Source organism: Geosmithia morbida (assembly GCF_012550715.1).
Source record: "Geosmithia morbida isolate 1262 chromosome Unknown scaffold_2, whole genome shotgun sequence".
Lineage (NCBI taxonomy): Eukaryota > Fungi > Ascomycota > Sordariomycetes > Hypocreales > Bionectriaceae > Geosmithia > Geosmithia morbida.
Window position 1 is genome coordinate 1,327,473 of NW_023336189.1, and position 14,754 is coordinate 1,342,226.

The 14,754-nt window shown below is 56.0% G+C and overlaps 6 protein-coding genes across 6 annotated transcripts; 1 reads left to right on the forward strand and 5 right to left on the reverse strand.

Moving 5' to 3' along the window:
• Nucleotides 1-2,558: 2,558 nt before the first annotated feature.
• GMORB2_4042 (WLM domain) lies at nt 2,559-3,705 on the reverse strand (the record flags this gene model as incomplete). Its single annotated transcript, XM_035466018.1, has 2 exons — nt 2,559-3,442; nt 3,513-3,705. Coding segments are annotated over 2 exons (1,077 nt in total), but the record flags the coding sequence as incomplete, so codon positions are not given.
• Nucleotides 3,706-4,192: 487 nt separating this feature from the next.
• Nucleotides 4,193-5,265, reverse strand: GMORB2_4043 (Methyltransferase domain; the record flags this gene model as incomplete). Its single annotated transcript, XM_035466019.1, has 4 exons — nt 4,193-4,740; nt 4,842-4,976; nt 5,054-5,156; nt 5,233-5,265. 4 exons carry the CDS (start codon nt 5,263-5,265, stop codon nt 4,193-4,195), a joined length of 819 nt encoding a protein of 272 aa, XP_035323856.1.
• A 515-nt stretch (nt 5,266-5,780) lies between these two features.
• GMORB2_4044 (Asp-tRNAAsn/Glu-tRNAGln amidotransferase A subunit or related amidase) lies at nt 5,781-7,694 on the reverse strand (the record flags this gene model as incomplete). The annotated part of the gene is made up of 3 exons (XM_035466020.1): nt 5,781-6,041; nt 6,083-7,565; nt 7,657-7,694. The coding sequence occupies 3 exons, from the start codon at nt 7,692-7,694 to the stop codon at nt 5,781-5,783; spliced, it is 1,782 nt and encodes a 593-aa protein (XP_035323857.1).
• Nucleotides 7,695-8,714: 1,020 nt separating this feature from the next.
• On the forward strand, nt 8,715-10,446 carry GMORB2_4045 (protein of unknown function DUF1776; the record flags this gene model as incomplete). Its single annotated transcript, XM_035466021.1, has 2 exons — nt 8,715-8,747; nt 8,884-10,446. The coding sequence occupies 2 exons, from the start codon at nt 8,715-8,717 to the stop codon at nt 10,444-10,446; spliced, it is 1,596 nt and encodes a 531-aa protein (XP_035323858.1).
• A 265-nt stretch (nt 10,447-10,711) lies between these two features.
• On the reverse strand, nt 10,712-11,584 carry GMORB2_4046 (cleavage and polyadenylation specificity factor subunit 4; the record flags this gene model as incomplete). Its single annotated transcript, XM_035466022.1, has 2 exons — nt 10,712-11,294; nt 11,340-11,584. The coding sequence occupies 2 exons, from the start codon at nt 11,582-11,584 to the stop codon at nt 10,712-10,714; spliced, it is 828 nt and encodes a 275-aa protein (XP_035323859.1).
• Nucleotides 11,585-12,248: 664 nt separating this feature from the next.
• Nucleotides 12,249-13,636, reverse strand: GMORB2_4047 (uncharacterized protein; the record flags this gene model as incomplete). Its single annotated transcript, XM_035466023.1, has 4 exons — nt 12,249-12,708; nt 12,801-13,005; nt 13,176-13,245; nt 13,313-13,636. 4 exons carry the CDS (start codon nt 13,634-13,636, stop codon nt 12,249-12,251), a joined length of 1,059 nt encoding a protein of 352 aa, XP_035323860.1.
• Nucleotides 13,637-14,754: the final 1,118 nt, after the last annotated feature.

A 14,754-nucleotide genomic window follows, 5' to 3' on the forward strand; every position in this document is an offset into this window, starting at 1 on the left:
CCCCTTTCAAGGCAGAAAACAGCTCGAAGAGAGAGAGAGAGAGAGGGAGAGGCTCGCAGCGGTACGAACTCGCAGTACGGACCCGCGGTACGGAGAGTGAAGACTGGTGGGTACAGGACTCAGAGTATTGCCGTACTCGTACTGCCTTTGGACGTCTGGACCCTGGGCACCGGCACCGGCTGGGCTGGCTGACTGGGCAGGAAGGGGAAAAAAAAAAAAAAAAAAAAGGGCAAGAGGGCCAAGAAGGATGGCGCCAACAGCCAACTGCCGCTCCGAACAGTTTTTGGGTGGGTGGTATCAGGCCAAAGGCAGCCACGGTCCGGCTCTTGCGGCAAAGAGAGAGTGGGTGGATGATTTGTGTGTGTATGATTTGTGTATGTGTGTATGTGTGTGTATGTGTGTGTGTGTGGGGGCATCTGTGTACGCGGAAGCTGTGTGCTCTCTCACAATACCGTACAGCTCATAGCATATTCTCTAGTGGTAGCAATGATGATACCCTACAATGAATGGTAAGCCATATCCGTACACTGTAAGTATCGTTCCAGAGCGTGGTAGTATCAATCGATCTATCCGCAAGTCGTGCTCAGTATTATTGTTAGCGTGTGTGGGATGCGGAGCAGGTAGGTAATGCTAGTGGTTAGTAGTATATGTTTCCTCCCCCCTCATCCTCCCTGCTAGGCGCTGGGTCTCATGCGTAGGAGAAGCGACAGGAGGACGAAAATAAAGATGTGACAATGACAGGGGTATTAAGGAGGAAATGATGAGCGGGAGAGAGTGGAATGAGAGGAGAGATGAATCGGCTCCAGGGCCGTTTGTATATGGATAGAATGGGCTGGTGCTTCTCTGCACTTCTTGACGGTCAAGTTTTTTTTTTTTTTTTTTTTTTTTTTTTCCGCTGAAAAATACAGGAGAGCCAGGCGCGGTAGGCAGGAAGGCGCTAACGGCGATGCTGGTTGCTCCTCTCCTGCTGATTTTACTTGTCAATAGTGTGAACAATCTTCTACACCAGTACAGTCCTAGTCGCCTCTCTTCCCATATCAATAACATCATTATTATTACTGCCAGCTCTGCCAGCTCTTTGCCCCCCCCCCTACGGATAGTATTAGCTATTATTTTAACACAGAGCGGCCTATATCACCATCTCAGACTAGTATATTAGCTACTGATCCGTACTCCCCAACGTGTAATAATGATACTGCGTATTATATGTGGAGTATTATCAACTGCTTTTGATGTATTCATCTTTTCCCGCTGACCCGTATTCATCTGATATCATTATACCATCACCACATCAAGACCTCGAGAGACAACCTCCCAAAGGCTCCAAGCTACCATGCTACCCGCTAAAGAATCAGATCATTGCCCCCGCTACACCTACGACAGTGGCGTAGCAGTACTGAACTGGAAATGGGTACGGACTAGGTCACATGCCGCCCGTGTGTGTGTGTGTGTGTGTGTGTGTGTGTGTGTGCGTCATCGACCCCCTGCGTACATAGTACATATATATATTAAATAAATAATAAATAAATATAAGTATAAATAACTAAAACACACACAAACACACACAAACACACACCAGACGCTCTGTACACTCACTGCACTGTCCATTCTATCCTTCAACATGGAATAAATATCTCTTCCTCTAGCTTCTCTTTCCTTCCCCTTTCATCCCATCGTCTGGCCTTCTAAGCAATCTTGATCAGCATAGCATGAAATTCTGGACATGAACAGGGCTGGGGCTTCCCCATAGTTGGCAATCCACACACACACACACACCCTGTTTTATCATTATTTTTTCCCCTCTCATTCAAGACAGGCTCACGTTGTCCTACTCTACAATGAAGCTGCCGTAGTGGTACTAGTATTCACCGCCAGGTCCCAAGTTCATGAGAGAAGAGAAGAAAAGCCTTGAACAAGAGACAGGATACCATGGTGCGTCATTGGCTTTTCAGGACCCCCGCCATGACATTGCTCAACACAGATGAAGAACAAGAGAAAAAAAAAGGTTTACCCAAACTACGTCAGATCCCACCATCTTCGTGCAACATTAGCATGGATGGTATGGGCCCCGTTTGTTTTGCCACGGATCGCCACCAGAGAGTTCAATAGACGCAGGTGGCAGATGCAGTATTTACCCCTCTCAACATATATCAGTAGTGCATTTGGCATCTTGGTTGCTCGGCTACGAAGTTACATGAGGGAGATTTAAAAAAAAACATTGTGCGCCGCTCGTTGCCCACTCGCAACGGCCGTCATCGTCATCGTCATCAGGCAACGAACTGAAATCAGCGTGAGTTGTCCTTCATCCTCCCGCAACTGGAGCATGTCCACCACTTCCTCTCCATCCTCGTGGTGCAATACCGGCACACCCACGTCTGCTGCTGCTGCTGCTGTTGTTGCCGTTGTTGCTGTTGTTGCTGTGGTGGCGGCGGCGGCGGCGGCGGCCGTATCGTGTCCGAAGACGATGACCGTGGCGTTGGCCCGTCACCTGCCCTTGGTCTCTTGTCGCTCCTCCGTCTCGGTGGGCTTTCGGTGAGGTCAAACACCTCAGGCCTACCCCGTGTCGCAGTAGCCGAAGTCCAAGGGTTTGCAGCGGAAGAAGCAGCGGTGGCTTGGCTTGCCTCGGGCTGCTGGGCCGCCGGCCTGTGAAGGGTAAGAGGCCTCGTCGCCCCGCAGACTTGGCATGCCAAATGTCCGCTTTCATTATGGAGCGTACACCTGTCGCATTCCCAAAAAGTCTCCGCCGTCGTGCCTTGTCCCCCACTATTGTCGTCGCCACTGCCCTGCCACCACCGCTGCTGCTGCTGCTCCAGTCGTTGCTCCTCCTGCATCAGTTCCCACAACGCCTGGGATATAGCAGCCTCGTTAGCCTCATCCTCCTCAGCCTTGGTGCGGAACCCGTTGGCGCTGGCGCTGTCGGTCACGGAGCGAATCTGCCCGTCCGTCAAGTTATCCGTGGCGCAGCCTTGGAGCGTCTTGTTCCGCCTCTGGGCAGCATCGGCGATAACGCGTCGCATGTCGTCGCCCGGTCGTGGTCGTGCCGCTGAACCCCCGCCTAGACGTCGTCCGGACCCGCTGCCTGCCTGCTGGCTCGCTGCTGCTGCTGCTGCTGCTGCTGCTGCTCTCTGTGTCGCGGCCGCCCGCGCCAGTCGACGTGCTTCCTGTGCTGGAGGCGACTGGCGCATGCCAGAGCCAGAGCCTCCGAGTCTCCTCCCCTCGGATAGGAAACCCTCACCCGTGAAGCCCTTGAGCGCCAGACCCTGCCACTCATCCCGCAGCTGGTCCCACAGAGCGTGGAATTTGCTGTCGTGCGGGCCGTGGACGATGTGGCATAGTTCGTGGAGCATTGTGTCCAACACTTGGTCAAGAGGCATGAATTGTGCCTTGTCACCAGCGTATCGTAGTCGTACCAGAATCTTTCTTCCCCGGTCAACGTTGAGGCCTGCAGAATATGTGTGTGAGTCACAGAATAAGGGGAAGGGGAAGGGGAAGGGGGAGGGGGAGGCATATACCGAGGAGACGCGGGTCGTCGGGATAAAACTCTGCCAGCTCCTTGACCTGCCACGAGCGCGCTCGCATGATCGGCTTCACCATGGACGCTATCTTCTTGAGCGTGTGCAGCGCCTCGGCTGCCCGTGGGAACGAGCCCAGATGCACGTACGAGCCGATGAGGCGGTCCTGTTCGGTCACGGTGCGTCTCATCATAGCGTGTCCTCTTTCTCTTCTTCTTCACTCTTCATGCACGTTCTTCTCCCGGTCCTTTTCTGGAGATGCGATGCCACTTCCAGCTAAGAGGTCGGTGCAAGAATTTGATGGTGGTCGGCGCTGAGCCCCTCCTCTTCCCATCCGGCAATCTGGCATTTTTATGCCTGACACCCAATCACACACATGGCCCTCCAGAACATGACAAATTACACACCCCGGTGTGTTTCTTTGTGCTTCCTTTGTCGCCTCTGAAATTCGGCACGACACGTCGTCGGATGGGAGGCCTTGGATAGCACAGTGCAGAGGCACACATTTGGTGTGGCATCATGGTCTTCACGGAATCATCCGTCGGATTACTCAGCGCCATTTAGGTGCGGCAAAGTCCTGTGGCATTATCTCCCTTCCCTTCATTCACCAGAACACGTGCCTTTATCTCATAGTCTCGGCTTCCCATCTTCACCTTCACTTCCTCTTCTCGCCAGCTTGCTTAGATCTTTGTCCCCACAGCCCTGAGTCTGACATAGCTAATCATCTCTCCGTCCCCGGGCATCTTGCACACCACCCTGAGCACATCCGCCGCCTCACGGACAACATCCTCCCTATCCTTCTCATCCAACTGCTCGAGGACAATCTTCCCAAACAGCCTCACCCACCCCTCCACGCCGCCCTTGTCGGCCTTGGTCGGACGCCACTCCCTTTCCACGCGGTCGACGCGGAATCCGGCCTCCTTCATGGCGGTAGACACCCACTCCTCGTCAGGGAAGAACCAGGGTTCCGCTGCTTTCGCCTTGTCGAGCCCGATACGTCGCGCTGCCGCCATCAGGATGGCCGTGCGCATCTCGGCCACGTTTCCCAGGCCGCCCATCTCAAAGGCGAAGATGCCGCCGGGGACCAGCGAAGCGTGCACGTCCCGGAAGAAGGTCTCACGGGCCGCTGGGGCGGCTAGGATCCAGTGCATCGCTGCGTTGGAGAAGGCCTTGGTAAAGGTGCCCTTCTGGAGGGATGGGTCTGATGAGATCTCACCACCGTCCAGGACTTTCCCCAGAGATCAATTGTTAGTGGGGGAAGAAAAGGATTTAAGAACGAACAGGGCAAAGAGTGGATCGAATGGATGTGTGCGTTGAGAGGAATAATACCTGCAAATGTCGTATTGTTCGTACCGGAGCACAGCTTCCGCGCCGCCTCAATCATGGCCGCTGAGCTGTCGAAGCCGTAGACTGATCCTTTCCCCTGGGCCACAACCTTGGAAAATTCCAGGTCCAGGATGCCGTCTTTTGGGGTGAGGCAAGTCAGCACAATCGTATAATGTGACACGTGAGGGTATACTGATTATGAATATCAGACTCACCACCACATCCAATGTCCAGCACGGAATCATCTTTCTGTAGGTCAAGCCATTCTACAACTTTGCCGGCCAACTTGGCCACAAATGAAGCAGAATTTTGGTATTCCTGCTCATCGCTCCATCAGCATTAATCCACACTGACCCCAGTTTGGGCCTGTGAATGAACGGAGTGTGAAACTCACTCCAGAGTCCCAGTGGTCTTGTTGTCCGGCCATTTTTGAGGATGCTTGCGGTTGACAAGATGAAAATGAATAAGAAGAATAGAGAACCAGGATATCTTGCTTCTTCCTAACCAAGAGGGGAATGCGGCCGGTATTTATGCCCCAACGCCAATCACCAAGTTTAGATATGATTTGAAAGGAAGAGAGGCATCTGGTATTTCTGGGGTGTCCGAGATCGGACCTTCCCCAGACCCATTAGAATAGACGACATCGGCCATATGTGTTTTACATGTTCTGAATTGCATGGTATAACGCAAGTTGGGCAAGAACGGACAGGTCAGGCAACCGAGTCTCGTCTTTTCGGATGATGAGGCTGGATGCCTGGTGGTGGTGTTGATGATTTCAAAAGTACCAGCAGCTATGCGATGATAGACCGGCGTCGGATCGCTTGAATTACCCCCCTCCAACATCGTGTCTGACGACGTATCTTGTTGTTCTTCGTTTGATTTTCTCGTTTGCTTACACGCTTTGGATAGTACTCAAGATTGTTATCTGGATTCCAATCAGACTTAGTCAACCTCGAGGAGCTGAAACTTGTCATTGCCCAGGGCATCCTCGACCCTCTTCATCAGAGCAAGCACCTTTTCCTCCTCCAGTCTCCTCCCGACAACCTGGACACCGACTGGAAGACCATGCATGGCATCGGCATCGTACAGCTTGTAGGCACCTTGTGCTACGCCATTGAGCTTCGTAAGGTCGAATCCGTCGGGTAGCTGGTCCTTGTTCTTGTCAACGTGAGTGACGGGGAGGATACCAGCAGTGTAGTCGATCTATGCTCGCGATTAGTCAGGCATGGGGGTAGAAGCAGAACGAGCAGGATCGGAAAAGAAGGGAAGGAGGGGAAGAAGCAGAAGAAGAAGCAGAAGAAGAAGCAGATGTCAGGATGCAAAAGGGAGAGAAGACCCACAAGATTGAACAAGAAGGTATAGCCACAGCTACTAACAACATCGTGCATAGCACCGTGGGGTACAGCAGGTGTGGCATTGGGCGTAGTGAGGATGAAGTCAACGTCAACGCCATCCCACCACTCGGACCACTCCTGCCTGTAGGCCTCGCGCCTCGCATTCAGCCCCCAGACCTCGTAGGCCGACTTCGGACTCCAGCTGTCGAGCAGACCGGCCCAGACGGCGTCGCCGCGGACATACTTCACCCACAGGTAGTGCAGGTAGCGCACCGGCCGTGGCAGACGCATGTACCCGACCATCTGCGCTGTGCCGGGGTCATTCCACTCCCCCGGTCGCAGGAGGGACAAGACGGTGCGCAGGCCGTCGTGGCAGAGCAGGATGGACGCCAGACGGAGGGCCTCGTAGGGCGAGGGCGGGCTGACGTCGACGATCTCGTGGCCCGCGCCGCGAAGGGCGACCTCGGCCATGTCCAAGGCCCTCCTGCACGCCGGGCTTGGGTCGACGACGCCGTCGGTGCGCAGGACGCCGACGCGCAGCTTCCTGGCGGGATCGGCGTACTCGGCCTCGACGTCGGCCCGCCACGCGAGCGGGTGGCACGTGCAGTCGTACTTCCAGGGCTGCATGCCCACGACGGAGCGGGTGAAGTAGGCGAGGTCGTCGAGCGTGCGGGCCATGGGGCTGTTGACGGACGGCACGCCGTCCTGCCCCTGCATGGGTGTGGTGCCGCCCGCCTTGGGCCAGCGCCCCGTCGAGCAGCGCAGCGAGTAGACTCCCGAGAAGTGGGCGGGCACGCGCACGCTGCCGGCCACGTCGCTGCCGATGCCTATCCTGCCGCCCATGGCCAGCAGCGCGGCCTCCCCGCCTGTCGACCCCCCGGGGCTGTAGGCCGCGTTGTAGGGATTCGTGCACCGGCCCCAGATGTCGTTTGTCGACTCGAAGCTGAGCAGGGTGATGGGGATGTTCGTCTTGACGTAAGGGATCGCGCCCGCATCTTTGAGCAGCCGCACATGGGAGCCGTCTACCGGCTTGGCGTTGCCCACGAACCGGCTCATCCCCGTTGTCGAGTCATACCCGCCCACGTTGATGGTATCCTTGAGGCTGATGGGGATGCCGGCCAGCGGGCCCCTGAGGTTGACGGACCCGTCCGCCACCCACTCGCGCGCCGACGGCACCATGACCTCGGTTACGCAGTTCGTCTTTTCGTGTGCCTTGACGGCTACCTTGGTGTATGTCTCTAGGATGGCGGCGGCCCTGTTGGGATCCTTCTGCACGGCCTGGACGAGCTCCGCGATGGGCATGTTGATGGTCTCGCGGTCCAGGACGCTGAACGGGCCATGGTATGAGGTGAATGGCTTGAGGCGGTCTGAGCGCTCTTGCTGCTTGAGACGGCTGTCGGGTTGATCATCGAAGTTATTGGTCAGATGACGGGAGAGCTATTGAGCCTTTGTAGGTATAGAATTCAAGTGGGATGGATACATACCAGTCACGGCGATGGTTTAGATAGTCGGTAAGAAACATCTTGGGTTTTTTTTTTCCTTCCCTTTTTCTTCCTTCCTGTTCTCCTTTGCCTTTTTGGCTTCAGATAGAGTCCCCTCAATCATGAGATGACCAATACAAGAAAGAATACCACCATGCTCGGCAATGATGAGAGACAGCATAAGCCCAGGAACAGCAGCTTACAAGGAAGCGGGACGGCCAAGGATCCACCCGCTGATAACCGAGCGTGGGGTAAATGGAAGCGGATACGGTAGTGGCAGATCATCACGTGACGACAGTTTTGCTACTAACAACCCAGCAAAGTACTACCATTGCGTCTTGTTATGGTAATAGCTAACAGAGGCACCCACCGGCATTGTAAAATAGTGCAATTGATACCTTAGTTACCTCGTATAGCGTTAACAGCTTGGAGTCACGGCTTTCTCGGTCTGCGGGGTAACCACACATAATCACCTCTGTATGGGCAGCACAACCTGATATCAGCAAGGACCTACGAGTACATGCATCATCCATATCACGACAGAGCACATGCATATTGATGGTGCACGCGTGTTGCGAACTCGGAGGAGCAGTACGAGTATAAGCATCTTTTAGCTCTTACCTCTCACACGCCATACTTACGTTTCCCTCACTTGTCATCAGACTGACTAGAGTAATACTACCGGTATTACTCGGTGCATCGTGACAAACATTGATGGAACTATAGAATGCACCAAGCAACAGCAGTACCACTGCCAGATACCCTATAGTACAGTGTCAAATTCCGTGGCCACACTATACACAAAAAACTGTGCCAGGTAATCCAGCGGATCCCCGATACTCAGCCGACGACAACTTTTCTCCCCCCATGCTCCGTTCACCGTCGTCGACTCGTCGTACTCGTACATGTTTCCTCGATCCACACTTAAATCTCTCCGTCATCGTGCCCAAGACATTACCCAACCCGTTCATCCTTGTTTTTTTCTCTCCTCTTCTTCTCCCCCCGGCTCATGGGAGACTGCTTACTACAAAGTAATTGCTGCAAAGTAGAGAGTAACCATCATGTCCGCTGATGACCAGCAGTTCTTGGATGCTGTCAGTCTTCTCCCTCCCTCCCCCCCCCCCCCCCCCCCCCCCCCCCCCCGGCTATGCCCGACAATCGTCCTCCCCCCATATCAAATTCTCTCTCGCCCTATGTGCTGCTCCGTACTGACAACGTACACACCCCTAGCTTGGGAACATTCCTCTCTATCTGCGTCGCTACACCGACGATGTGGCTAGCTTTATAGACCAACACGTCGACCATGCAGCCCACTACGTCCGCGACACCATATCATCACAGGCATGGATCCCCGACTCAGTCAAGCCGCGACCCCCACCTCCGCCGCCTGCCGCCGCCGCCGCCTCTCGCCTCCAAGCCGTCCAGGACTGGATCGCGAACCACAAGATCATCACGGGCGTCGTGGTCCTGGCATGCGGCACCATCGCATACAAGGGCTACCAGCACAACCAGTCTATGCGTAAGATTCGCAGGGCCAAGAGGGCTCGCAATGGCGGCCGGACAGAGGTTGTCGTCATTGCCGGGTCCGCCTCGCTGCCTCTGACAAAGTCTCTCGCTCTGGATATGGAGAGGCGAGGCTTCGTCGTCTACATTGTCTGCAATGCGGCCGAGGACGAGTCTACCGTCTCGTCACTCTCCAGGAGGGATATTCGCCCCCTAACCATAGACACGACTGATGTATCTCTTCCCTTCCCCTCCCCGCCCCCCACCCTCTTTCAGAAACATATGCTGATTTCCTCTCATATTCAACAGCCTCCCAGTGCCGGTGCCGCCATTGAACGTTTCGCCCACCACCTCCAGTCCCCCCAGCCTCCCGCTCCCAACGTCAGGCCCAACCAGCTGACGCTGAAATCTGTCATCCTCATCCCGAGCCTGCACTACCAGACGTCGCCCATCGCCACCATCGCCCCCTCCAACTTTGCCGACGTCTTCAACACGCACCTCCTCCAGCCCATCCTCGCCATCCAGGCTTTCCTCCCGCTGCTCACGTCTCGCCTCCAGCCGGTGGGGGAGCGCTGGGTGCCGCCCAAGGTCCTCGTCTTCACGCCCTCGATAATCTCGTCCATCAACCCCCCCTTCCACGCCCCCGAGGCCACCGTATGCTCCGCCCTGTCGGCCTTCACGGAGGTTCTCACTGCCGAGCTACGGCCCCTCGACATCCCGGTCACGCACATGCAGCTCGGCACCTTTGACTTCAGCGGTTTCGTCCCCAGCAACCACCAGGCGCGTCAGGGAATCCCTCCGTCACTGCCGACGGCGACCACAGCCGGCAACCCGGAGGACACGCTTATCTGGCCCGACGGCGCCCGCCACGTCTACGGCCGCAACTTTGTTTCCCAGACCAGCTCTGCCATCTCGGGTGGGCGCATCCGCGGCCTTCGCGGAAGTTCCCTCCGCCACCTTCACAACACCGTCTTCGACGTCATGGACGGGTCCGTCGTGGCCAACTCTGTCCGTGTCGGTCTCGGTGCCGGCATCTACGGCTTCGTCGGCCGCTGGGTGCCCCGCTCTCTCGTCTCGTGGATGATGGGCATCCGCAAGGTAGATCAGCTGTCGACATGGAAGTCCAACGTCTCCGACAGCAGCGCCGGCGGCCACTCGAGCGAGGACAGCGACGATGGGGCCACGGCGGCGTCGCACGAATTCATCGCCGTCACGCCAGAGAAGAATGTGTGGAGGTCCGACATTGAGAGCGGTAGCAACATCTGGGCACCGTCTCCATCGAGAATCTAGCACTTTCTCTCCACAATCTACCAATCCGGACTTTTATCGGCCGCCAGCCATACCATGTAAGGGATGATGATGATGTCATTTTTGCCATTTCGATTCACGACTCTATAAACTAAGAATAAAAATACATGTTTCGCATAAACCTTTCTGCTGTCCCGTGATGGTAACCGTAATGGTAGCAAAGAAAAAAGAAGAAGGGAATAGAAAAGAGAATCCGCCCTCGCCCTAGAATAATGACATGTCAAAACTCCCGCCCTGATGAATCGAATCAGTGGCCACGTCCCCTGAACCGTCCCCTCCCCCCACCACCCCTCCACTTGCCCCCTCCCCTCCCCCTGTGACCGCCGCCCCCGCCACCGCCGAACCTCCCGTCGAATTGGCCCTGCTGTCCCTGACCGGGGAAGTAGTCATCCCTCGCAGCAGAAGCAGCATCGTCATCCGGCGTGCCGGCCGCGGCCGCGGCAGCAGCAGCATAGACCTCCTGCTCCCTGCGCTCCTCGCTCCTGGCCCTGGGCCTGTCGAGGTCCTTCCTCCACTTGGGGTGCACGCCGGCCTTGCAGACGAGGCCGTCGGGGCAGAAGCCGGCCAGGTAGAAGGGGCACAGCTTCCTCCTGACGTGCTTCTTCGCGCAGCGCGGGCCGAGGGGGCAGAAGCCCATGTCGTAGTGCGGGCAGGGTGGCAGACGGCTCATAGGGTCCACGTGCAGGTAGAGGCACTCGTCGCCGTTGGAGCAGTAGCCGTTGCGCATGAAGAAGTTGCACTCTGGCATCTTGCGGAGGTTGTACTCGTGCAGGAACTCGCAGTGCTCGCCCTTCTTGCACAGCCCGCGCAGCCAGTGCTTGCACACCAAGCTGTTGAGGCCACCCTGCGGCCGTCCCCCGCCGCCGCCGCCGCCGCCATCCGCCATGGTGGAGGCTGGGTTCGTCGTCCCAGGCGCCACGTGTCGCTCCTGGCAGCGCGTGCCGTTCGGGCACGTCCCCGTCTGGAAGGCCCGGCATACAGGCCTGTCGGCCGGGAGGCCGACCTGGTACGTCTGCCGGAGGAAGGGGGAGAACCGAAACGTGTAGGACGGTGCCGTGTGGTTGAGGATCGACGCCGCCGCCGTCTGCGCGCTGCCTGCTGCCGTCGTCGTCGTCGTCATCGTCATGGCTGGTGGTGAACGGCTGCTGGCCAGCAGGGCAGAGGCGGTCTGTCGGATTCTGTCCGATGAGGTAGGAAGGAAGGGGAGTTGTTGGAGATTGAGTAGTCGGACGGTGTTGTATGTTCGCTGTATCTATATTTGAGACCGTCGTCCAGACTTGCCAGCTTGTCGCTGTCGTAGATGATGATGGCGCCTTGGTTGATGCGCGTTGCAGCTAGAGATTGAAATTTGGGATATCGTCGTAAGACTTTCGTCAGCCTTGCCCAAATGACTAACCCTGTAGTTGCCCCCCCCCCCCCGCGATTTTCGCACAGTAGAGATCTTTCTTTTGAAACTGTCGAGTACTTACACCACCAGTGGTCTCTGTTGCATTGAGAATACGTATATATATATATATATATCTCTTATCTGATTATATATTCTCCTCTATCCACTGCCGAGATTTTCTTCTTTCCTTCCTTTTGTCGGGCATAAGAGAGCTGCGATACCGAACCAGACATGTCATCACCACCCTTGCAACTGCTTCGTTTATTCGACTCGACAGGTACGCCATGTGGGAACGTGGTATCATCGTCATCATGGAAAGTCAAGCAGTTACACCTTTGAGTGAGAGAAATGAATTTCAAATTTACCGACTAAAAGAACGACTCGTATTCCGTGGCCCCTACTCCCTGAGATCCATCGCCCGGGACTCCTTTTGCCCGTAGCATATCGAATACCGAGCGTAACGATGAATCCTCCTATCTTCCAGACTCGTAGTCACTTGCCTGATGAGTGCCTCCCTCTCTGCGGGAGAAATCTTGAGAGCTTCGAACGGCTTGGCGGCGTAGCCTCCTAGACACCCCGACACGTACGAGCTCATCAGGAGACCCACGCATCGCAGCTTCTCGTCCTGCGGCCACGCACCGATGGGCACCTTCTTGACCGTCAGCTGTACATTGGTGAAGCCGGCCTCCTCGAGGGATTCCTTGCTTCGCGGGGAACCGTGTAGTGTGCAGCCGAGCTTGTGCATCCCTTCCTTGACCAGCTCTGAGAATCTCTTGAGCGGGTCGTCATCCTTCATCGAGTCGTCGTCGCAGTATGGAATAGGTATGCAGTCTTGGAACTCGATCCAGCCCCCGGATCTGATGTTTCTGATACGGCGTAAGCAAAGAGAACAATGTGGCCGCTGGGGGGTCAGCGGTACGATATCCAGGACGGGGAAGAGGGCATGTACTTGTAAGCCTGAGCAATGACAGCCCCAGGGTTCCTTAGAAACCCGTCAACGTCTCGGAGGTGGACCAGGTCGAATCCCGACCCATCAAGCCACTCGTCGTCTTCACAGTCGTCGACAAACATCTCAAGGTTCGGAGGCGCCCATGTGGGCTGAATTGGGGAAAGATCGGTCCCGATGATGCTTGCCCCGGGATATCTGTCCGCCACTTGATGACTGTCAGCAGAGGCCGTGTCTAGCAGGAGCTGTCACGCAAAGAGGATCTACCATCGATCGCCCAGGACCCTGCAGAGAAAGGTTAGAGGATGAGTTTCTTCCTTCTTTCGATGGAATCTAGGATGAGAACGCCTCTCGGCGCTGGTTTAGGGAATATCCTACCGGCACCTGTGCCAATATCGAGTATCTTCCGGGGTCGAGTGTCGATCTCTGAGGAGAACAAGAGGCCCCCCTTCAAGGAGAGTACCAGAGTTAGCCGGTAGCCGCTCTCCATCAACCCATGATCTGACGGCGCTCACCATCAATTCGAAAGCAATGTGGTGCTTGAGCTCTTCCAATTGCTGCTGGTATTGGTCGTTGGGGACGGGGTAGCGGCCACTCTTGTAGCTGTGATAGCGACGTCCATGTTTGAATTCGTGGTCGTATATGCTCGGGGATACAGAGGATGAATACTCGGACGCCACCTCGACGAGATTGCCATCCTCGTCGACGTACTCGCTGTCGTCCTGGAGGAACTCGAAGCCATCAGTGCTCCAGCCGTCGACGGATACCGACGGAGTGTAGAACGTCTCTGGGTCAGGGATGGTCGAGATGACCGGAAGGGAACCTTGGCCACCACTCATGGCCGTGAAGCACCAAAGTCGTAGGAATTCGGCAGTTGCGTGAAGGAGAGGAAGTATCGCATAAGCCTCGCGATGCTCTCCTGCTATTTCTAAACTTGTGAAGAAGCCAAGTTGAGCTAGCAGTCCAGCGCCGGGTTCGAGGGATAGGTGAAGGGTGAGTGGCGGCCCCGGGCCAACGGCGTACGGGGGGGGGCGGGGGGGGGGGGGGGGGGGCGGCTTAAGAGGTCGATCAATCCAAGGCTAGGGTGTCCACCTTGGTGCTGTCTTGGCTGTCTTCGGGTACTCAGCAACGAGGTCGGTTCCGTCAGCTTCATGAGCGGTCCAGAACGGGGACGCCTAGCTGGCGTCGTGAAATCGAGCCGAGCGTAGCCCATCACGGCTGGGTTGACCTCCCTGATTGGAGAGAGTGTGCTATCATGGACCAGACTTGTATGCTCAGAACTCAACTAGTCTGACCGAAAAAAACGCATCCCAAGATGCAGCAGAAGCAGAGAGACTGCATGGGAGTTGGCTCCTGTTGGTAAGATTCTTGGCTGGCTGCTCAGGTTGGTTGAGGGTGTGCGTGATCTGAACTGATTTCTTTCGAAGAAGGGGTTGCATCTGTATCAGTAAATCTTGGGGATAGTCGAAAATGGGACGCTGCTGCGAGATGCAGGATTCGGCGTCCTCGACCACGGTCCATATCCGCAAAAAAAAAAAGAGAGGTGTGACATGTCTCGCTCATCAGCGCACAAGCCAACGATCCCCCCGAGGTACTGCATGTCGTGTGCCCCCGCGGACAGCGGCAGGTCAGATATATCATGAGGCTTGCATCTGTTGGTTACCTGCAGCTGCACCGTCAACATCGCGACCGGTCGACCATTATGCCGTCCCTCCCTCCCTCATGTGTGGCCGGTTCCATCATCGAGGTTGGGTAGTGGCGAGACTATTGGATCTTGCATCTTGTGTCACCGAGGCTGCGACTGTCGCGCCGCACACCTCCACGGACGCCCTCTGTTTGCGGGCTCCTGCATCATGAATAGACGGTAGCCAACAACAATAGCATCCATCATCCTTGGACGGTCACACGAAACCCCGCCCACCCATCCGGACGCTGATAGGAAACTGATGTCATCTAG